Genomic DNA, 25280 nt, shown 5'->3' with positions numbered 1-25280 from the left:
GCTGTTAGCAAAACGCTAACAAGCAGGACCCTCAGGCTTACATGAGGTCCTTAAACCTTGAATCTTTTGGAAAGCAAAGGAGAGGGCATCCAAGACCCTACAGAATCTTCATGCTGTGCAAACGCTAACATGTATTTCCCAGCCATTCGAAATGATCACATCTGTACTTTAATGATTTTACAAGTGTTCCAGAGTAAGAAAAAACTGCTTCACAAAGCACACAGCTTCTACACCAGAGGTTGGCTGCTGTTCAGCCAGCATGGAACACAGGCAGAGCCAGCCAGCACAGACTCACCCTTAGAATACTACTGTAATATATTGTCCCACTTTTGCTCACCTAGGATCAAAAGACAGTATCACTTGTGCCAAGAGCCAAAGTACAAAGAATAGACTGATACATTTATTACTGCAACCTGATATACAGAAGCTAGTATCTATCATGTCATTTTGATTCTATTTCTCCAAACTTTTCTCAGTCATTTAAGCAAAGACTTAACTTGAAGTAGCTTGTGCTTGGATAACCAGTAAAAGAATAACAGAATATCATGGTACAGAAACATCGCCACAAGTACAAAACACCAAGCAAAGTTTAAGGGCTTACAAAGTCACTGAACTACGTGAAACTATTTTCTTTCATTTATTCCAAAAAGAAAGCCCATCTTCAGGAACATTCCACTAATTTGCAAGTGTGTACTCCAAATGCTGAGGTTCAGAATTCATGATTATTCTTCCCTACAGCTGCAACAGCATACTCACCTCAAGTCATGGCTTTTCTCTTACAATACTATTAGGCTTCGTGCAAAAATTAGTTATGGCCTTCAAATGTGAAGCAGCAGAAAAACACTGATGACTCTACATGGTTGCTGAAAACTGTACAGGACCACAGTAAAAAAAAGAAAGGGCTTAAAAAGGTCTGCCTAAAAGGTCAACATAATCAATTTACTTTCTGTTGAGTATGGAACATATAATCTAACAGTATTACCATTATTAATAAAATTGCTCCACGACTCTGGCACTTTCAATAAACTGATCTTCAGGTGTTTCTAAACAAGTCCACATATTGGAAAGGGAAGCTAAGGTACAGATACATTTATCAGAGGTCTTTGATTTCCTAACTTACTAATCAAACTTAGAGGCTTTTGCACTGGGACTAAAAAGACTTGTGGCTTATTTTCAGGTATTAGAGCAATAGTAGAAGTAATATATAGTAACCTTATATGATAATATAATATTTATAGTATTTACCTTTCTCAAAAAGAGTATTTCAAGATGATCTATACATGCTAAAAACAAGCCTATACTAACATAATAAAGTATGTAGTTTTGGTGGAAATTTTCTATAGGTGCCTAAATGACTTAGAAACAAAAGTTCTTCCTACAAAGCATATTTTATGCATATTTACTAAAAGGAATACAAGGAAGAGCTTAACGCCAGAAACATAAGGTGAGCTTCAGAAGTTTAGCAAGTCTCTTAAATGGGTAACAGATTAGGTAACATTCATCAAGGTCCAGAATAAGATAGAGAAACAATATTGAACATGAAGACCCCAAAGACACAGTCTAGCCGCTCGGGAGACAATTCAGTGCCCAGGGCCATCTCAGAAACTGCACAGATGAAGGCTTGCGTGACAGTGCTTCCACCTGTGTCTAGTAAAAGACCTGTCCTTTCAGCAGGCAACACGTTTATATATTGATAGACTTCAGGAACAGAGAGAACAATATAAAAGGGCTCTAGTAACGCCACTTCTGCTTTCGCAGTTAGAGAGAACATGTCCACAATAAGAAATAGGCCTGGGTTCTGACAAAAACCCCCATCCCTCTGCTTACTGGAAGTTGCCTCCTTCTGTTCAGTCTGGAAGGAACTAGCTGCTATTCCTCAGCATTCAAATACTGTCCATGTCTGAAAGCAGAATCTAGAGGACGTATCATCAATATGCAGGCAGACCTGAAGTCTGCCGCATCTCTCAATTTCCCCTCATTGCTTAGGAGTCTGACCCAAAGCTCTCTGATGTTCATGGAAATTTTTGCAAAGAATTTAAGCCTTAAATAGAAGGGATCACGGATAAACATTTAACACTCAACAAGTGAAACTGCTGGAGCAGGGTTAGAGATTCCCAGGACAGCTTTCTGGGATCAATCCAACAAGCATACTATCTTTAGCAAAGTTTCACTCAAAACTAGCATGTACCACTGAAAAAGTAGCACAACACTACAGCTGACTGCACTAAAGGCTGCTACTGTTACTGGTACAGCTAAGATTCTGCTGTTGGTCGCTTAAAAAATTTGTTATCTCATGGCTTGGAGGAATTTATTCAACCACATTTTTACTATCAGAAGTGCCTGTGGTTTATAGTACTAAAAGGACACTTACAGAGTGGTATGCTTCATTCTGTATAGACTGTCAAATATAACAGGTAGCTCTTAAAAAAAAGACCTTGAAATCAAAAGTTGTGGGACTCAGGAGGACTAGTCTTTCATTCTGCTCTTTTCCAAATTAAAGGAAAAAAACCCCACTAGCACATATAGGAAGTGGTTGTGTGAGTATTAACACCTCTTTGGAAACACATGCAAGGGGGAAAAAAAAAACCTTAAAGAGAACCACTATTTGCAGAAGATGCTTGCTGCAGAAACCTTTCCAGGAAGAGTCCTCAGTTCTTCAGTACCTGCTGTGTGTATTCAGTGGCAGAAACTAACATGTATGTTTCATTAACCAGTTGAGAGCCAGACTCTCAACAAAAATGGACAGTTCCAGAATAATCCCAACAGTAACACATACGCAATTTGCTGGAAGAGCTCTCCTTCAAAAACCAGCACTAATTATAGAATCAAGCCTTCCTAACCAAAGCACGTCCATAACAAAACAAAACATTTTACATAAGCTGTTAGCAGAAACTGATCAGGCCTTTCTAATCAACAGAACATACTTGCCAATGGGGACAGAAGGGTGAACACCATACCACAAAATCATTAGCCTTCTTATGAAGGGAGTGGTGTAGTGGCTAGCTGAAACCCTGAAGCAGGACCAAGAGGAGAGAGTCATTGAAAAGTAACTTAGCCAAAAAAGGCAAGGTGCACGCTGTCAAATGACCAGCAAAATGGGCAGTAATTACACCCAAACCCAGGAATAGTCACTCAGAACAATCTGATTACTTCGGGATTGCCTTTACTTCATGGTGGCCTAAAAACCCCAAGAAACTCCAACCACTTTCATGCTAAAGTCTTTTGTAAGTCTTCCCAGAGATTTGCCATTTGGAGATTATCATGAATTCAGTATCACGAATCATGGGTTCATTCATGCACATGTATTAATTTAAGAGACAGCATGACCTCTTATGTCATGTGCAAATGGCACCATGGCTGATGATGCCCTCTATTCACATTTTCATTGGGTACTGGACTGAACACTTACATAGAAAGCATGATGCACAAGGTAGTTCAGTGTATGTGTGCTTGAGTGCAGGTAGAGAGGGGATTTAATTGCTTCTCTTTATGGTCTTAGGAAAGTCACAGCACAAGCACCAAATCCAAATTTGTACTAAGGCATTTTGGTTTGTTCCCACCAGTTGCACTTTCAATCTCTGATGCTGCCACACTAATTTTACTCTCAAGCAAGTAAGGTTTTACAGGGAAAAAAAAGATTAAAGTCATTTTTCCTTGTCTAATGAAGCTAAACAGGTGGGATGCCCTATCACCTTCATAGGAGACAGGAAGAGTTGTTCAGGAAGCAGGTGTAGGGAAACACACACCTGTGGCAGAGGTTTGCCTTTCAGGACTCTATTCAACCTGGGCCATTAAGCAGATTGTAAGACTGGGAGAAGAGGCTTCTCCTGTGGTACATGGAAGGAGATATTGATTTGGACGTTAGTGTTTAAAATTAACAATATTAACAACTATAGGCTGTAGTTGACATGACTAAGAAACAGGCACATGCTAAAAGGTAAATGCAAGCCTGCTCAGGAATCCAAATAAGCTGGGGAAAAAAAGACTTGCTTGAAACAGCAGTGTTACATGGCCTCGAGGTAACAGCCTTTGGGCAATACATACAGAGTACGGGAAGGAGAAGACAGAATGCTAGCCACAGTCATGTGTGCTACCTTCCTCCGAGTTTCTACTGAGTCCTCCTGTGCTGAAGAGAGAGGTATGCACAGTATTATAAAAATAGAACTGCAAAAGATATCTGAATGTACCATAAACTTCTATTAAACCACTTAAATTTCGCCCTGTGGTCTTTGGGTCTAAAAGTGTAATGAAAGCCTTTGACAAAGGGTTAGTGAATAACAACCTTGAGATAAAACCACTGCCTATTACTGAGACAGGACAGAAATCAATTGGAGGGCATTAAAAATGTATTTATTTGAAAGCAAATAATTGGCTCTGAAGTAGCTTTGAAAGTATTTGACATGTGCAACCCGTGCTTCAAATAAACCTGTGCACTGTTAAAGACATTGATACTGGGGGGTGTGGAGGCAAGTGTGCCCAAACAACCTTCACAGAATGAAAGGCAGAGAAGCTACAGGAGAATATCTAAGTAGAAGCTGACAAAGAACCAAGGACAAAGGAATTCATAGGAAAGAGAAAGGGAAGTACAGGCAGTCAGAGGCAGGAGGCTAATGGAAAAAACCAGGCGCTTAGGGTAAATGCCTAGGGAACTTTGCTTCTAATCTGTTGTTGTTTTTGGGCATGAGACTTTCAACACTTATCTCAGTTATAACCGTCCTTCTCTGGCACTTAGCATTTTGGGGGGTTTTCTGTTTTTATTTGAGATAAATTTAAACTCAGCAGAACTGGCAAATGGTAGCTAGCAAAATCAATATCCCAGTGCACCCAGTGCACATAATTCCTCACTTTAGAACCTGCCTTATCAATACACTCACGTGTTTGGGTAAAAGGAAAAAAATATTTTTCAATAGAACTTGACAGGCCAAGTTCTAGAGCTCAGCTTAGCATTAAGTAAGCAATCAAGACTTTCAAAAAGGTGTACAGTATATCTTAAGAGATCCTCCTTTAAAATGAGCCAAAAAAGATACTTTGAATCAGTAAATCCTTTGAAAGTCTGGCCCCGACTGCATTTAATTCTCAGCTCCTAACTGACCTATCCAAAATACTCTAATACTTTTTTTTGGTTTAAAAAAAAAGAAAAAAACCCCACACACCAAAAAAACCCAAACCACAACCAACCAAAAAAAATCAAAATAACAAACCACAAGAAAACCCTCAAAACCCCAAAACATGAAAATAAGAGATTACAGTCCAGAGCAATCTTAGTTAGTCAAGCACAATCTTGAAAACACCTGAATGAACTTATACTTAGTCCCTAACATATTGGGCTGAAGAAATATTTAAGCTACAGTACAGTTACAATCAATGCTGTATTAAAGGAGGTGAGAGAGAATTGGTGCACAAGGAGAAATTAAAGCTTGTAATCCTATGTTTGCATTCAATATTACTGACATACAAGAGAAACCATTTTATAGTAATTTATCTTAAAACTCATTGTCAGCCTCATGATTAAGAAGACTAACCAAATTTAAATTATATATTAAAAAAAAGAACATACAAAACTTCAAGAAATAGAATGTTACCGGAAAGCCGCAAAATAATTCACTCTCTAAGGCTTATAACGTGCACCCAGCGCTGCAATAAAGAATGCCTGCTTTCTAAAACTTCAAAATAAGCCTTAGAGTGAATTATTTTGCCGCTTTCCGGTAACAGATTTTGGCGACCCAGGTGGGACACTGCTCTTGAACATCGGTGGATCAGAGGGATCGCAGGACCTCCAACCGGCACCGAGGGATTCTCGGGGAGAACCTCCGATCCCCAGACCAAAGAGTTCTGAGCAAGGACCATCAATAAGGTAAAGGCATTCTTTCAGTATTATTTTCTGTTGCCTGCCCATCAGTCGTAGCGAAAGCGAAAGATGCGCAGGGTTGGGCTGTATCCCTGGGGCAAAGGGAAAGTACCCTTTGATTGAAACTGAAGGATAAGTCTGCTTCCTGAAACCGAAGCTCGAAGCTCGGAAGTTTGTCTGTTGAATGTTGAATACGGCTGTGATCGTAATTGTGTGTTTTTGTGTTTGTTGTTACAGTGTTTGTAAGTGTGTATTACTGTTTTAAAAAGCTGGGGTTAAATTGTTTTGTGCCCTGTTTTTAAAATGGAAACTGGAACTTCTAAAAGGGAATTGATCTTAAAGAAATCTCCTCTTGGGTGCATTTTATTAAATTGGAAGCAAATAGCAGGACCCCCAGGAGGAGTTGCAAAGAAAGATGATCTAATCAAATATTGTAATCAGTGGTGGCCATTGTATAGACTGAATGATAGAGAAAAGTGGCTGGTTAATGGCACTTTTATGATACTCTGTTACAGTTGTTGTTATTCTTAAGACGGGAAGGAAAATGGGATGAAGTTCCCTATGTTGATTTATTCTCTGCTTTACGAGATCATCCTGAATGGAGCAGGGAATGTAAATTAATACTGAGAGATCCTTTGGTTCTGACCTTGGAAAAAGATAATCAGAAACTCTCTAAGCGTTGTTGTTTGGCGTGTAGTATCAGTAAATGGTGTGTCAAATACAGAGGACTGGACGAGGAGGATGTTTCTGATGAAGGGGAATCTTTTGCTGGAAGTGAGAAATTCAGTACTATTGCAGGGAGAACGAGGGGAGGATTGGGAGGTCGAGTTGTGCAAGCTCTGCTGCGACAGGCAGTAGGGGCAGAGGGACCAGTGACCGTTAAAGTACCCTTCTGTGACTGATTTATGTTTGTGGAAAAAGCTGGCGGGTGTTTATAGGGAAGATCCTGAAAAGGAGGGAGATGCCTTGCAGTTAGCATTTATCTTTTTTGGAACAGGCATCTCTGGATATTTGAAGATTGGAGGAATTTGAGCAAGTTGTTGGAAAGGGCTGGGAAAATGTATAATAACTGAGAAGTGGTTAAAGAGAATGGGGAAAGGAAAAAGTTGCAGAAAAAGGTAGCGGGAGGCTGTGAAGGTGTTGCTCTGCTTGTAGTACAAGGCAACGGTGTTTGAAGTGCGGGCGTGATGAGGAGGATGATTTGGAATTAATGAAAGATGTTGGAGGTTGCATGGATGGTTTTTGATAACAGGGAGAAAGAGAAGAAAATGAGAGAAGAGCAAGGAGAAAACGAAAGAGAGCAGAGACAGGCAGGGAGAGACAGGGAAAGAGAGGGTAACCTGAGAGCTGCACTGCAGGGAGTGTCAGCAAACAGTAACTTCAGGGGAGGATGGCAATACTATGGGGAGAGGCGAGGCCCCTCCAGCACAAAAAAACAGGAATACCTTAGGAGATAATCAGTGTGCATATTGTAAAGAATTGGGACATTGGAAAGATTAAGGACCGTTTTACGCATCCTATTCCTATCAGTCCAGAGGTTCTGGAGGAGGCACGATACAATCAAGAAGCAGCTCCCTTTCCACATCAGTTCCCCATTAACTAAGTCCTGAAGGGGATGGGGGAAACCTCCCCAGCAGAACCCCACAGTAGAGCTGGGGAAACGGAAAATAGATTTTCTTGGATTTTCTTGTAGATACTGGAGTAACTTATTACTTGTCAAAGAAAATTGAGCGATGATACAGTAAACGTTGCAAGTGCCACAGGGAAAGCAGAACAGCGTGCCTTTTTCCATCCTTTAAATTTTAAGCTTGAAAAACAATGAGTAACTCACCAATTTTTATATATGCCTGAATGTCCTATACCACTCTTGAGACGGGACCTATTGAGTAAATTGGAAGTGCAAATCACCTTTAAAGATGGGGAGGTTGAGGTGTTAATTCCTGAATCTAAAACTTGTACAAGCATCTGTGCTCCTATTGCAGGAAGATAAAATTTTAGAAACTTGCATTCCACCGGAAGTGGAGAATGCAGTGACACCCCTTGTATGGGCTGGAGAAGTTCCTGGTAAAGCTAAGAATGCCGAACCGATAAAGATTGAACTCAAAGCAGGAATGAAGCCTGTAAGGCAAAAACAATATCCTTTGAAACTAGAGGCTGGAATCGGGCTAAAACCGAGTGGTTCACAGTTATAGACTTGAAAGATGCCTTTTTCTGCATACCTCTCGAGCATGAAAGTCAAAATATATTTGCCTTTGAGTGGGAAGACCCAGAAATGGGTTGCAAATCACAGTACACTTGGACAGTGTTGCCACAGGGATTTAAAAATAGTCCCACAATATTTGGAAATCAATTAGCCAAAGAATTGGAAACCTGGAAAAGAAAACATAAAACAGGGACTGTGTTGCAGTATGTTGATGATATTTTCATTGCAACTGCAACCTGGGAAGAATGCTTACAATTAACCATTGATCTTTTGAATTTTCTGGGATTAAATGGTTACTGAGTTTCAAAAGAAAAAGCTCAAATCACACAAGAATAAATACTTGGGATTTGAACTTTTAAAAGGACAAAGAAGATTGAGCACAGAGAGAAAAGAAGCTATTTGTCAACTCTCAGAGCCCCAGAATGCACAGGAACTGTGAACCTTCCTTGGAATAGTGGAGTGGTGCAGGCTGTGGATCACCAATGATGGACTCACTGTGAAACTTTTATATGAACTACAGGAAAATTCACCACCTGAACATTTGGAATGGGATCAGAAATGCTTTTAAACAACTAAAAAGAACTCTGATGAAAGCACCAGCTTTAGGACTCCCGGATCTAACCAAAACCTTTGAATTGTTTGTTCATGAGCGGCAAGCTGTAGCTCTGGGGGTGCTCTCTCAGATGTTGGGAGGCAACAGACACGCTGTGGCCTATTTCTCCAAGCAATTGGACAATATCAGCAAAGGATGGCCAGGATGTCTGAGAGCTGTGGCCACTACTGTGCTGCTAATTCAAGAAGCCCGGAAACTGACACTGGGACAGAAGATGACTGTTTTTGTACCACACATGGTACTCACTGTCCTGAACCAGAAAGGCGGGCACTGGCTGTCTCCAAGCCGAATGCTGAAGTATCAAGTGGCGCTTCTTGAACAAGATGATGCTGTTTTGAAATCCACTGCAGTAGTAAATCTGGCAGTTTTCCTGTCACCCCGACAACTGGAAGAAGAGGAACCCACACATGATTGTTTACAGATCATTGAGGAAGTGTATTCCAGTCGACCTGACCTGAAAGACACCTCTCTGGAAAACCCAGACTGGGAGCTATATACAGATGGGAGCAGCTTTGTGAAAAAAAGGGATCCGGATGTCAGGGTATGCTGCAACTACGTGGATACCGTTGTAGAAGCAAAAGCTCTGCAACCAAAAACATCAGCCCAGAAAGCAGAATTGACTGCACTAACAAGAGCCTTAGAACTAAGTGAAGGAAAGCGAGTGAATATATGGACCAATTCCAAGTATGCATTTGGAGTATTACACGCACACGGAGCAATTTGGAAAGAAAGGGGACTGTTGTCATCTCAAGGAACCGGAATTAAGCATGCGGAGGAGATTTTAAAATTACTTGAAAGTGTACAGAAACCAAGAGAAGTGGCTATCATGCATTGTAAAGCTCATCAAACCGGACAAACCCCACAAGAAAGAGGCAATCAACTGGCCGATGTGACCGCTTGTAAGGTTGCAGAAAACGGTAAAGGGATATTGGCAATAATACCTGAAAAGAAGACAGAATTAGGAGAATTCCCTAACTATGATAGTTGGGATAAGAATTTAATTGAAACTGAAAAGTGAAATACAGGAAAATGGATGGGCTGTTACTCCTACAGGGCAGGTAATTCTAACCCCAATTTTGATGCATGAAATAGTAAAGAAAGAACATAATAGTGTTCATTGGGGAACTGAAAATTTATTGAAACATCTACAAATATCAGTGGTGAGTGGTAATATGGTAGAAAATATAAAGTCTGTAGTTGAAAGGTGTGAAACATGCCTTAGGAATAATCCAAAGACACAGAATAAAATTCAGTTTGGATCAACAAAACCAGGAAATATTCCAGGAGAACACTGGCAGGTAGATTTCACTGAACTACCAAGAAAAGGAAGGTTGAGATATCTATTAGTATTGGTGGATGCTTTTACAGGATGGCCTGAAGATTTCCCATGTCACACCAACAAAGCCAGGGAAGTTGTTAAGATCTTGCTTAAAGAAGTAATACCATGATTTGGTGTTCCTTTGGGGATTTCTTTGGACAGGGGACCACATTTTGTTGCAAACATTATCCGACAAGTAAGTAGAATATTACAAATAACATGGGAATTGCATGCCCCCTATCATCCACAATCTAGTGGACGGGTAGAGCGCATGAATCAAACCTTAAAACTACAATTGACTAAAATTTGCAAAAAAAAAAAAACCCAACAAAAAAAGCCCCCAAAACAACAAAGAAAAACCACCAAACCTCAATGATCTGGATACAAGCACTTCCACTTGCTCTATTGATGAGAGTGGAAGGATAGCTGAAGATTTAAAAAAACATACATGACCAAACAACAATTTTACATGAAGTTACTAAAGAGAATACCTCTTTTGGGTTTGAAGAGATTTGGAATACTCTTACTTCTTGGCTACCTAACTGGTTGTGGTTGAAAAAGCTATTTTTATTAGTGATTTTTATTATAGTGGTTTGTATTCTTGCCTGCATAATGATTCAATGCTGTCACTGCTGTACTAACCTCTGTTCAAGATACACTAAGTTTGTATAGTGAGAAATTGTAGCATGTAAGCTACAAATCCTCAAAAAGAAAAGGGATTGATACCTGTGAATATTGAAATATTAAGATCAATTCAAGCAATTAGAGCCATTGCTCAATAGAGGTAACCAAACAAAAGGGAAACCATTGTAACTCACAAAATAATTAGTTGTAAGATAAGAAGCTCTGGAACAATCTCATTTTAAACAGCTCGGCCTTGGAAGAACAGATGCGCAAAGATAAGAAAGTTACAAGGTGATCACAAAACCAGCCTTGAGGGATAAGGTATAGTGATACCAGGACTGAGTCTGAAGACCCCCGACGACCACCCGGAGGTGCCAACAAACATGCGCGAAAGACATTAGCATATGCTAACGAGTTCCCGGAAAATCCATGAATGTGGTAAGCACTACTCGGAAATATACTGAATATGTATATTAACATAGTATAAATACTTGCTAGTTTTGTCTTTTGGTTGTGCATGTTAGGTGGAGTTATCCCCCGTGCACCCAGCGCTGCAATAAAGAATGCCTGCTTTCTAAAACTTCAAAATAAGCCTTAGAGAGTGAATTATATTGTTGCTTTCCGGTAACAAGAAGACAGGTTTCATCAGAGAAAATCAATTAAAGGCAGACACTCCAATGCATTTCAGACACCTTTTCAAACTGGCAGCATTTGACAGGGTAAATATTTCTGTTTTCTATAGATGTTTCTATTTTCAATGTCAAATAGAAAGAGGGGAAATTGTTGCAGGACACCTTTTCATCCCTACCTTCTAATAAATCTTTGTTTCAAAGAATACTGCATCCAGCTGGTGGCTAAAAGCTGGAATTAACATTTATTCACTACCAATTTATCTTTCAGCTTCACTCACCAGAAACGACATCAAATCTGCTGTTTTCTTTGGTAGGCATATGCATTCCTGTTAAGGTACCAAAGCCAAGAAATTTTGCCTCAGCCCTTGAGTTTTGCAATACTGAATGGCCCTCTGGGAAAACAAGTGTTTAACTACGAGAGAGGGCACCTCCCTATTGAATAGCTATTTACTTTGGGTTGAAGAGGAGAAAAAAATTCAATAAAAGTCAAACATCCCATCTAATCACATGACGTGGGTGAATACCAGAATGTTGGTTATTGCCTACCTGGAGACACTTCTCAGATACTTTCCCTTCTGAAAAGAAAAAGAGCAGGAGCAAACTAGTTCATAAATATTTGGCAATTTTTGACTAATCGCTGTTGATTACAGTTACAAAAGGCTAGAAAATTTGTAAAGCAATGCTCTTGTGATATAAGAATTTGGGTTCACTCAGCCCTACCCTATTTGGTTTGAATTAAAAACATCCTTTTGTTTCCAAAGTTGTTTTCTAATTATCAAAGCAAACCCACTTTGCTAGGAAACACACAGTGACGTTCTGTTGAGAAAGATACTTAGTTCCTGCCTTGTAAAGACTTGCTAAAAGTCCTTGTCATTTTAAACAATTTCTAACGTGCACGTTTTTTTCTTTCCACAGATTGTAGAGCTGGCAGACAAAACAGTGCAGAGAGATTTAGCTGTTGTTAAAATAAGTGAAATGTCTTAAAATGGAACACTGAACAAGAACCGGGTGCATTTCTGTTGCCAATCCACTGAATTCAGTCAAACTGAAATAAATACTGTTTTGGCAAACTACAACTTTTGATGCTTACCAGTTTTCTTTATTAAAAAAACAAAATGAAACAAAAAAATCTCGTATCTCAACTAACTGAATGCTGCACACACAAATGGCAGTATAGCATCCCAGTCACACATATCAAGTAATAATCTTGAAAATTATCACTGAGAACTAAAAAAACCACCTCAACAGAAGACAAATCAAACCTTTTCCATTTACCTCTTCCCTCTGGTCAGGGGCAGCTTTTTTCAAAACTAGTTGTCATTTGGTATTTGAGAGAGAGAAATATTAGTAAGTGTAAAGCATATGAAAAGTTTTTCAGGGAGGGGGAAGGGACTGCTTGTTTCTTTCAACTTTCTGTTCCCATAGAAAATACTTTACCCTCATTTATCACTAACTCCCCCTCTCCCTGCCCCAAATGCCATAATTACAAGCAGTAATTGCTTTTATTAATTTTTAATAACAATAGCTACTAACCCCACATTAGTCTATCACTTTACTTCAAGCTACTCCCAAAATATTATCATGAACAATCGCAATACCCAAATCTGTCTAAATATAAAGGAGATGCATGTGACCTAAGCAACCAAAAGACAGACAGTGAAGTGTGGCTGAAAGTATGTGAGCTACAATATCCAAGTTAAATTGAAAAACATGATTATCAAGAGGAATTGGGACACATTTAAATCTCTTGACATAACAGAAGATACTACTCATTTGTGGCAACAGATGATATACCTTTGTGGTCAACTTGCTATTTTACAGCAAATGAGCAACCCTTGATAAATCCATACACATTTATTGTATGTTAAGTGATGCCTTAAGGAAAAAAAGAAAAAAAAGGGAAAAAAAAAAGAGTACTAGGCAAGATCATTTCTGTTCCTTCCTGCCCACAAAACACACACAAGACCTGATGAGTACCATGACTTTAAAACCACAAGAAAACCAATAGCAACTATCTCAGACTTCTATATGGCAGCAGGAAGACCTTCTGATTTTTGTAGTTCCAAATTCTACATTTGACTGCATAATTTTAAATCAAGATAAGAGAAGCCTCTGTACTAATGCACTGCTCGAGGAGGAGGAACTCTGATACAAACTTAGAAACTTAATAAAATCTTCAGTCTATTATGGAGGACAATTAGTTCAATATACAAGAAACACTTCCCAAGGGATCTGAAGAGAAAGTTTGGGTTGGAAGGGACCTCAAAGATCATCTAGTTCCAACCCCCCTGCCATGGGCAGGGACACCCTCCACTAGATCACATTGCCCAAAGCCTCATCCCACCTGGTCTTAAACACTTCCAGGGATGGGGCATCCACAACCTCTCTGGGCAACCTGTTCCAGTGCCTCACCACCCTCACAGGGAAGAATTTCTTCCTAACATCTAACCTAAATCGACCCTCCTTCAGCTTAAACCCATTACCCCTTGTCCTGTCACTACACTCCCTTGTAAGCAGTCCCTCACCATCTTTCCTGTAGGCCCCCTTCAGGTACTGGAAGGCTCCTGTAAGGTCTCTCCAGATTCTTCTCTTCTCCAGGCTGAACAACCCCAACTCTCTCAGCCTTTCTTCACAGGAGAGGTGGTCCATCCCTCTGATTAGCTTCATGGCCCTCCTCTGGACTCACTCCAAACTTCTCAATATCTATGCTAACACATCATATTTGTTGTATCTCAGGTAATTAAAAATATATCATGCAAACAAATTACACATAAAACCCTATTAAGCGGCACATATGACTTCTGAAAATCAGGACAATAAGCTAATTGTACTTGTGAATGGTCTGTGATCAAGTCTTCTACGAGATACGAGCAGCATACAGTTCTGTATCTTCCAGTGTGCTGCCTACAGATTTATCACTGCTTTCAATTTCCTGTAGTGACGTAGTTATATACAATGCAGTGCATGAGGATGGGAAGGTCAAATCCATCTATCCAATCAATCTTAGCAATTAAAAAAATATTTTACATCAATGCATTGTTTGCTGAGGGCTATGTATATAGAAAGGAGGGGGAAAAGGATGAGGGGGCAAAAGAAAGGAAATGATATGGAAACATCTTGGGTAGAGATTGACACATCTTCTTCAGCCAAGATTCAGTCTCTTTGATGTTACTCCTTCTCAAAGATACTGCACAGTCTTACTGAACTATAAAACCTCTGATGATTCCCTACGGAGTGCTCTACCTCCCCCATGTAATGGTGCCAAATGACTGTTTGCTCCTCACCCTCTATTTTCCCTTAGTTTTCTGCAGATTTGAGTATGCTTTGGATTAAGAAATACTCCTGTACGAGAGATAAGCAGTGGAAAAAAGTCAAGCTCCCAGTATGCTCCTAAAATCCTCACTGATACAGTCATTAGATGGTCAATCCTGAATTAAGATTATAAAAATCAATGGAAACTGAGTCTAGAGAGCAGCTAATTAAGTATCCTAGCTCTACCTCTCATTTCATAACAGGAGAGTTGTAAAAACAAGAACTTTGGCATCCATTCAATAGCTTCTCTCATGTTTTTACTTGCTACCATGTCAGGCTTGCCATGTACACTGAGGTGCGCAGACATAGGTGTGACATTCTGAGTCCTTATAGGAAAACTATATCCATTAAAAGCACAACATTCATTCAAGCAAAGCATCAGGAAAGCATCCACACTGCATTCAGAAATCTGAAAGCAGCTACTGGCGGCTTTCATCTTCTGTATGTATCAGCAGATTACAGAAGAAAAATCTAAGAAATAAAAGGGTGTGTTGGGTTTGCGTGGCAAGGTTTTGGTAGCGGGGGGGCTACAGGGGTGGCTTCTGTGAGAAGCTGCTAGAAGCTCCCCCTGTGTCTGACAGAGCCAATGCCAGCCGGCTCTAAGACGGGCCCGCCGCTGGCCAAGGCCAAGCCAATCAGCGCCTCTGTGATAACATATTTAAGACAGAAAAAAACCACTTAGAGAGAGAGAGCTTTTGCAGCCGGAGAGAGGAGTGAGAAGATGTAAGAAACTCTGCAGACACCAAGGTCAGTGCAGATGGAGGGGGAGGAGGAGCTCCAGGCGCCGGAGCAGAGATCCCCCTGCAGCCCGTGGTGAAGACCATGGTGAAGCAGGCTGTCCCCCTGCAGCCCATGGAGGAAGGATGAGGGGGTGTAGAGATTCCACCTGCAGCCCGTGGAGGACCCCACGCCGGAGCAGGTGGAGGCACCTGAAGGAGACTGTGGCCCGTGGGAAGCCCACACTGGAGCAAGTTCCAGGCCGGACCGGTGGACCCGTGAAGAGGGGAGCCCACGCCAGGGCAGGTTTGCTGGCAGGACTTGTGACCCCGTGGGGGATCCCACGCTGGAGCAGTTTGCTCCTGAAGGTCTGCACCCCGTGAGAGGGACTCCATGCTGGAGCAGGGGAACGATGAGAGGAGTCCTCCCCCGAGGATGAAGAAGCGGCAGAAACACCGTGAGATGAACTGACCGTAACCCCCATTCCCTGTCCCCCTGTGCCGCTGAGGGGGGGAAGGTTGAAGCCAGGAGTGAAGTTGAGCCCGGGAAGATGGGAGGGGTGGGGGGAAGTGTTTTAAGAGTTGATTTTATTTTCTCATTCCTCTACTCTGTTTTGCCTAGTAATAAATCAGATGAATTCCCTCTCTAAGTTTGGTCTGTTTTGCTCGTGACAGCAATTAATGAGTGATCTCTCCCTGTCCTTATCTCAACCTACAAGCATTTCGTTATGCCTTTTCTCCCCTGTTTAGTGAATGAGGGGAGTGAGAGAGTGGCTCTGGTGGGCACCTGGCCTCCAGCCAGGGTCAACCCACCACAAAGGGCAATCCGGAAACAGGTAAATTTATGAGGGGAAATATGCAGGTATGCACATCCTTTGCTATTTGTTCACCCATAACTTTACAGCCTAGCGCACCTCCTGCAATATCCCAGATAACATAGTAAATACTGAAGGCTACAAACTCACCACAACAGAAGCTTTAGAACAAAACAAAAAAAATCAAGCAAGTTTACAAATAATATAGTGACTCGTATCAACCAGTTGTGTCTCAGTCCTATTCAGTACATTAACAAGAATCTACTACAGCTTTCTTTCCATTAGAGCCACTAAAGTTAAATAGGGAAGGGTAGACAGCTACTTAACACATCAGTGAAGTGGCATTAGGTTCAAGCAAATGAGCTCTCCTTCCTCTTCAAATGCTCTGGCACAGTTCTGAAAGGTTTTGCCTTGGTCTCATGTGACTGAATTACTCACCTTCCCCATCAGGGCTCATATTTTTGTAGGAGTCCCAGCGTATTAGTGGGTCTGAGGTATTGTAATCAACTATCACTCCGTGGTCATTCTGAAGGTGTTCACATCCTAAAAAATAAACATCTGTTTGAGACCAAAAATTATCACAGCTACATTTGTAATTATATCCACGCACATATGTATGAGGCCTTCTGACAGAAGTTTGCTCCCCAAACTGCAATACCATATTCTGAAATGTGAGAAGCAGCAAGAGGGGAAGAAAGGCTATATAAACCAGATAAAGCTTTATTTATGTTTCATTACAGAAGGTACAGGCAAAGAATTTTATCTTGAGCTTCCCGATTATGGTGTAGCTCTGATAACTTGGATCAGCCCCTAAACACAACTAACACACATGATCCATCCACCTCTACAGGCAGGCACAATAAAATAAATAGCTTTTCAGAATGAAACCACAAGTATCTATAAAGAGATGCTACTAAAGGAATGATAAAATAAGACTTTGTTACAGATTATCATTCTGATACCAGAGCAATTTATCACTAAAGATGAGTAAGGAGAGCTGAAAAGTGCCATGTCCCTCCCAGTTCCCCCAAGGTGCCAACTATGCTGCTTCATCCATTCTCCAGCCTCCTGGCAGAACCTGAGATTAGGAGGGTTGCCTTCAGTGTGTTTGACTGTGCTTAAGTACTTTCTGCCAAACATACCTGGAATTTTCAGCAGTTACCCACATTTTTGTGCCCTTAACAAGGCATAAGATAATATTCAGCTTTTGAATGTATACTATGAGGAATACCGGTGTAGTCCAGTGATTCAAAAGCAAAGCATAGGCATTAAGAGCTCATGACCTTGGACTTGGCTTTGACACTGATACCAATCAAATCAGTTTTCTGCCTTTGTTCCTCTATCTAGATTAGGGAACAAAGAAATCCTCAGTTATCACCTCTTCTGCTGTGCCTGGAGAAGTCAGTCCTATTGTAAATTGTTCTAAAGATGCAGAGTGTTATGTATATGCTGTGACTTTCAAAACAAGGCAAGTTAAAATTAGGACAAGAATGATGTGGTCCTGTACCTTTATATGCAGGCAGAAAAAAGCCATCTGTAGAGAGTTTCTGTGATGACGTTTGTCACAAGGCAGATTTATGAAGTTTGTTACCTAAATATTTAGGTGTCATCTTCTTGGCAAGTGCATTTTTTCTTAAAAACTGTATCACAGTCAGTTATTTTCTAGAATACTGTGTCCAGTTTTGAGCTACACAATACAAGAAAGATATGAATAAAATGAAGCGAGTTCAGGGGAGGGCAACAAGGGTGGTCAGGACTGAAGGACTTGCCCTGTGAGGAAAGGCTGAGGGACATGGGCTTCTTCAGTCTGGAGATAAGATGGTCTTGGGGTGGACCTGACAGCAGCCCCCCCAAAGGCCATGGAGGAGACAGAGACAGGTGGGAGCAAGGCAGAAGGACAACAAGGGCAAAGTATAAATTGAATCTAGATAAGTTTAGAGTAAATATAAGGAAAACTAAATCCACTGTGAGGACAGTCAGACATTGGAACAGTGCACCCACTGAGGTTGTGAAGTCTCCATCCTTGGAGATTTTCAAGATTTGACTGGACAAAGCTCTGGGCAACCTGGTCTGATCTCACAGATGACCCTGCTTTCATCAGGAGGATGTACTAGAGATACCCTGCAGTTATTCTATGATTCTATAATATTTCCAGATGTGGAAAAGTCATTTTGCAGAAATTGTAAATAAGTATTTCAAGGTGAACTCTTCTTCCTAGGCATTTAATCCCTTAGATAGCAATTGAATACAAATTTCCAATTACTTAGAACCTTACTTTCCAATAACTTGGAGCCTGCTAAAAAAAAACCACCTCTGATTTGCCATCTAAGGGAGACTTTAAAAAATTTTGATCGTTTTTCAGACATATCAGCTGGCCTTTCTTCAAGCATTTACTATCCAGAAACGTTCAGAACAAGCTAGACAAATTTATTTATACAACTGTTTTTCTTATATGGCATTCCAAGAGGCTAAGTGAGATCTTTGTGTTCAGCTGGACAGAATCCAACTTCTTACTGGCTGCTACTACAAGTTTCTAAGTGATCAAACTGGGCGGGGGAAGGGGAAAAAAAAAGGAAAATTCACAGAACACTGAATGGGAACATGTATGAGACAGTTAAGCATATTTTGTTTTCATTCAGTCTCAGGCAGAATCCATACTTTCCAGAACACCATAAAATGAGTAAGAATACAGCCATTAACAGAATTAAACTGCAATATAAAGCATGATCTTAAGTTCTTATTGCAGGTCAGAATTATCTATGCTGTTAGACATATTACAATAGAATTCTGGAGGCATACAGCATATACCCTACAAGCTCACTTCAGAACAGAAGCATTTCCAACAAAACTATAGCTGTATCTCTTTATGCTGAACTGAAGACAGTCCAAACTTCACCACTGCAAACATAATGAGTTATGACAACATCCAAAAAACTTTCTGGGATAGGCCACTGCTGTCACTTATGCAGTGAGTGGGCCAAGTAGTGGGCCAAGCTACCTATACTATCCATGTTTTACACAGACATGCAAATGTTTTCCACTGGTCATCAGCAACTGTTCTGGTATAGTTTTAAAACAAAATCTGATCATTCCTATGCTGATGTAAATGCAGTCTTCGTTAAATTTTTCAAATTGAAACCAGTAACTATATTACATATTTTAACAGTAAAGTTGAATTTCAGATCTTCTACAAGAGAAGTGGAATAAAAGAGGGAAAAGGTTTTTTTTTTAATATACATTTCAATGTGATTTATTTTCAAACTAGCCATATTTTTTCTTCTGTATACTCACCCTGAATTTTCTCAGGAGTTCCTGAAAACACTAATTCCACTTTGCCATTATCAGGGAAACGGTCATCTGAAAACAAGGGATAGTATCTCAGCAATCTCCCATGAAAGTAGTTCTAAGGCACTCAGAAATCAGGATTCTCTATAACTATTAATACACGTACTTGTGTCACTCTTCCCTCACTTGCAGTTTAGCAATTTGCTTCTAAGAGAGACACATTCTTTGCCCCACATATTCTCCAGAAAAGACCACATAAGTGTCAGTTAGAGTTCTGTTTACTTCCAAGAACAGTCAAAAGCAGAATAGAGGTACAGCTCCCAAACCTCTCTCCAGACAGACATGGCTGGCTTTGGCTCTTAAAGGGAAATACACCCAGGAGCAAACTAAAATTGTTCTCTATATTGGCTAAACTGCAATACTTAACCACAAAACTTTTGTGTAGCTGTATGTTGCAGGAAAATGTTTGATTTTAGTTTGCTAGTAATGTAGGGTTAGGGAGTTACAATCCTGCATATAAACATAAAAATAAAACCAAAGTAATAATTTGGAAAATACAAAGACTAGCACAACACATTTTCAAATGTATCTGAAAACTTTGCCTCCCTTTTGGGATATTCTGAAGCATATTAGATGATCTCCATATTCAAGCAGACTAGGTCACACATAAAATATCAGACTTTGTGATTGTATTTATCAGCCAAAAAAGGAATCAGCTTAGCTCATCTTACGTCCTGTTATGGTGACTAACAGAGTCGGCGTTTTACACAAATGTCTGTTGTTTTTACAAATGTGAGAGAAGACAATAAGGACTATGTAGGAGTATCTGAATTATTTTGACAAGTTAACTCACTTAAAGAGCTCTTCTTCTCATTAGGGGTTTACCTGTGTTACATGCTATTAGTTAACTAACACAAAGCAATCTCCTCACCTCTCCCAGAGATGGAAAAAAAAAATAGGGATGGAAAAAAACCCAACAATCCTTGTGAAAGCAGGTCCTGAAGATGATAATCACATCAACAGGCATACACATGCACCCTCACACACATCCGGATCCAATCAACCACAGAAGGCAAGTACCTGTGCTGGCATTGTCCAAGTCCTCTTTCCTGAACACCAGGCCATGTCCTTGAATAGCTCCCGTGTGAAACTGAAGGCGAAAAATCACATCACGAGTTGCTGACCGGTATTTTTTGTGGTAACACTTCAGCTAGAGAGAGAGAGAAAAATGTCAGGAAGTAATTTCTTACAAATCTGAACAAACAAAATGTGTGTATGCATTAGTTGCTAAGTAAAGCAGCCACAGCCCAATTTACTGCAGATACCTCTGATGTTGTAACAAGCAGGGTATGTGTTATTCAAGCCTTTAAAATTATACAGGCTCAAGGCAAGATAGTTCTGGATGTGTGAAAATAATACTTACTATTTTAATCACTATCTGTCATCAATCAGTAGATTATGATTCAGAATCACAACGTTTGTCAGTACAATGTTGGAATGCTGACTTGTATCTGTCTGTACTACTTCACAGTACCAAATTAATCTAGAACTGAATTATAGCATGCCCATTTCAAAATAACTGAAGAATATGTAGAGTTTTTAGAAGCAAGCCTGCAAGTGGATTACATCTATTTTAGGACTTTTAAAAAACCCACTGTAGTTGATAAGATCTTGTTTCACGTTACTGTGGGAAGTTGGTAGTAGTTTTGACACTTTGGCTAGAATAAGACAGAACTCTGTAAAAATATCATCCAGTATGAATTTCAGCAGCTAAAGGAGAACACTACACCTACCCTCTAACACCACCTTCCCTTAGACTGGACCTATGAACATTTTACCTACTAATTCTCCAAGTAACTGTAATACAAATCCACTCAGCATTCTTACAGGAATACATAAAAATTTTGATAACTTTAGCCCCAGGACTGAAAATTTTATATTATTCTGATATCAGGATTTTATGATAAAGCAGGTGTCACTGAAATGCATTAAAAAGACAACAACAAAAATAACTTTTTTTAAAGGTAGACTGAGGAAAGTCTTCTAGATAGAAAATACTGAATAACTAAGGAGCAAACAGTTATTCAAACTGAAGTAATACAAAAAAGATGTAGGTGTTTAAGAGGGATACTTCTCAAAGCTGGGATTGAAACACAGTTATGAAATTCTTCTCACTATAGGATTTTAAAAATCTAACATAAGCTGTTGCTCTCTACCCTTCATTATAGTAACTCTATGGTGCCTTAAATTCCAGAAGTTAATCAGTGCTGACCATATACATGGCACATAGGACAACTTCTGAAATATTTCAGCCTATATACCAGAGATATTTTTTTTCCCCCAGGTATTCTCTATGCAAAACCATATATTCCTAACCCTTTATAAAGGCTGGGAGATTCTCTACGTAAGTAAGCATTATTTTATCTGAAAGTGAGGATTTGGGGTTGTTTGTTTCTTTGTTTTTTTAAAAGAGATTCCCCTACAGCATAGTGGTAATACCAGGTAAAATACTATTTGCTTCTTACTTTAAACAGCACTTTACACCCACTAAAATTAACTTTGTGTACAACCCCCTGCATATTGAAGGGATCTATTTCCTTTCAGTCCAACACAACTACCAGCATCATTTCACAAGAACCACAGCAGTAAATCAGTCTCTTAAATTACCAAATTGTAAGGTAGGAGAAACATTAGACTCTTTGATTCAAGAATAAATAAACGCTCATTCTCCACTATGCCCAGCAACTCTATGTAAAGGCAAAACACCATCATAAAGGATGAAAATTGCAAGTCTGCCCAGAATTGAAAAAAAAAAAAAGCCCCTGATGAGAGATATTAGAACTAACCTGCTTCAAAATGTATAATTGGCCTGAAAGTAACTGTGAGATAATTCTAGGTAATTATATTATGTGAGCAAAAAGAACCTTGAAAAGACTTAAGAGCTTCTTTAAGGTTATAAACATTCCTCCACAATTTTGTGTTAAAACATTAACTTCTTTAGCTGTTTAAACAATCACATTACTTTTACATGTGGATCATACATGAGAGTTTCTGAAGATGCAGAAGACTAAATACCTGAACAATACATTTTATCCTCCAACTTGTCAAGAGTTTTGGTTTTGCACAGTTGCTGGATTTACTCAGAATTTACTGTCTTTTACATAATCATGTTTATAAAACTGCTGAATCTGGGTCAGTTCAGAACTACGTACTTCTTGCTTCTTTCTACTTTCTAATTCAAAGTATCAGCCCTGAATAATTTTAAATTAGCATATCCTCAAGAACTTACTTATACAGAACTGTAATTCTTTATGAAAATCTGACTGCTCTTACAATCAGTAACAGTGTACATCTATACCCAGGATATGAAAAAACATCTTTTAGTGCTTGGTATACATAATAAGCTTTCAATGAAGTCTAAGTTTAACTTTGAATTCTGACTCCACTACCTTCTGATGCCATACTCAAGAATTAATGCAAGCCACTGCAATATGCTGGGAAATACCTATATGCATTTACAGATGTCAGTGCAGTTTTTCAACAGCTGTGGCTGTATCACCACATACTGTTCAAATTGGGTTAACAAATTCTCTAAACCTAAGTCAAGCAAGTAATTTTTTTTTAAACCCATGCACTTCAAGCGGTTAAACCTTTTGCAGTTGGAGGCAGAGCATCCTATAGATTTTTTTTTTCCTGAAACCACTGATGGTTTTGATTATAAGTAGTAAAAAAATACTCAAAACTGAAGTGAAGTCTTTGTTTAGGAAACACTACCATGCTGAATAAGACACTGGCTTGCTCAGAAGAATTACCTCCAATAACAGGATGGGATTAATGAGGTTGATCTCTTTTAAAATGATGCAAGTATTACTGAAAAGCTATGTGCTCATTTTTCATCTTAAACACACATTTGAGAGATACTGAATTCATCTCAGACTGATTTCTTTAGTGATCTATTCCATTTCCTCAGGCACCAACAGTCCTCCAGTAAGTAACAAATCTTCCTGAATTTGAAACTGTCCCAAGCCTCCAGAGTATACCGTATATATATGGTATACGGGGAGAGAAAGAAAGAGAGAGAAAAAGAAATGAACAGTATACTAAACTGAATGGGGAGGGGAAGTAGGAAAGGGAGAAGGAGGAAGGATAACAAAAAAAGATTATTAAAAAAAAGGGGGGGGAAGAACCTGATACCAAGAACCCCTTACACTGACGTCCAACATTTCTCATAGTAGTACATAAAATTAAAAAAACCCCAAACATTCTGAAACCTACTAGCAATAGACCAGGAATACTTTCTGACAATACTTCCCCCCACCATTCATTCCACATGTTCTTCTGTCCTCTTAGTTTAACAAATTGAAAGGCAGGGCAACTATCTTTCTTTACTTTCTCTGTGTGTAACTGTGTATGACAAGCAAGAGAGAAAGCAGAGAGATTTGAAATGGTAGTGCAGCAATTCAACTATAGTTACACTTTGCACACAGGGAATTACATGCAGCATATTAGCATGTATAAATTGCTTTCTAAATACTGCAGGTGCCTGTAGAATCAGAAAGCTTTTATTTAGCATTACACCTTTTTGAGTTCCAAACAGTTTAGAATTAGTTAGGTATTTCCTTTACAGCATATAATTTTATGATTGTGAACACTGCCTGCCAAGTTAAAGGATAAGGGTATTTTAATGCCGAGTTACAAATACTCCCCAAAGCAATTTTTACAAAGAAAATAGCAATACGGGCCTTACTGCACTTGGTGATGCTATGAAATGGAAATGCTGATGGCAATTGTTTCAGCTCCTAAAAACCTCTAATTTGAGTTTTATAGGAATTTTGATTCCTATAATACTCAAAGATGATGACTAAATTAACTTAATAACCTATTTTGCAGTATGTCTGCAACCATTTGCTCAATTTATTTTTTTTACAAGAAGGTAAAACAGGTCAGAGACTGTAAACTAAACGTCAGTACTAGATTTTCATTCCATATGATTAACTTACCATAACATCTCCCTTCAAAAGCTGGGCAGGGTCTATAGCAATGCAGATTCGGCTTTGATTTTCTGGCCCTACACTACTTAACAGGAGAGAAAAGAAAATAAAATTTATAGTTTAAAGAAAAAAAAAAGGAAAAAGACTATGTAATTCTGCAATTATGAAAATTCAAACCTGGATTCAAACATAAAGAAAAATGCCTATGACTTACTATATTCCAGATGTGAAAACTGGTTGCATAGCCTGGTACAACTTCAGAAAAGGCCGGCAAGCTGAAAAAAAGTCAACAGAAAAGACTGTTTTGTAATTATTTTTCTTTATCTGAATATTACAACTAGGAAGCTTCGTGTGCATCCAGATTGAGTAAAGTGGGCCACAAGTAGCACAGCATTGACTGTTAAAATACCCTTCAAATCAAAATTTGCTTTGACAGATTAATTTTTCCCAAAAAAAAGTATTTGATTACATTTTATAAAAAAAGTAACTTTTTCCTGATTTTCAGACTAGTTCTGAATTGGGGAGGAGGGGATTTTAAAGGATTCTGGTAAGGAAAGAAAGAGGGAATACTTTGTTCTTTATTAAACGTCTCTCTGCCTGCCTTCCCGCTTATTCTGTGGGAAAACAAAACTATTAAGGAAAGAAAGAGAATGGTCAAAACAAAACAAAAAAACCAAAACTGAACCCCAAAACAAAATAAAAAGCACTTTCAAAATTAAACAAAATATTTGATCTAATTTTGTTTCAAAACTACTAAGTCCCTTACATTTCATACTACAACAAACAATACCTTGTCTTTACTGAAACAGTCGCTTTAGAAATAAAGCCAGACTACAATGACAATGGAGCATTGCAAATTCAAGCTGATGACATTTCAAAAGACAGGTGCTATTTAACTCTCGGATGATAAAAATACAGAGTTA

General features: G+C 39.2%; 1 protein-coding gene across 10 annotated transcripts in view; it reads right to left on the bottom strand.

Moving 5' to 3' along the window:
• TNS3 (tensin 3) overlaps positions 1-25280 on the bottom strand; it is a 262648-nt gene that overhangs the window by 89444 nt on the left and 147924 nt on the right. For 9 of the 10 annotated variants that reach the window (XM_054817660.1, XM_054817662.1, XM_054817664.1 and 6 more), the window contains 5 exons: positions 24572-24632; positions 24367-24442; positions 20447-20576; positions 19373-19438; positions 16520-16624 (listed from right to left, as the gene is read on the bottom strand). In XM_054817660.1, the coding sequence (XP_054673635.1) occupies positions 16520-16624; positions 19373-19438; positions 20447-20576; positions 24367-24442; positions 24572-24632 (438 nt within the window). The remainder of the gene's footprint in view (positions 1-16519; positions 16625-19372; positions 19439-20446; positions 20577-24366; positions 24443-24571; positions 24633-25280) is intronic. The other variant, XM_054817661.1, reaches the window with a different exon arrangement.

This window comes from Grus americana, chromosome 2, assembly GCF_028858705.1.
Source record: "Grus americana isolate bGruAme1 chromosome 2, bGruAme1.mat, whole genome shotgun sequence".
In the NCBI taxonomy this organism is placed as follows: domain Eukaryota; kingdom Metazoa; phylum Chordata; class Aves; order Gruiformes; family Gruidae; genus Grus; species Grus americana.
The sequence above is the reverse complement of the archived record's forward strand: the minus strand, read 5'-3'. Positions and strand labels throughout refer to the sequence as shown.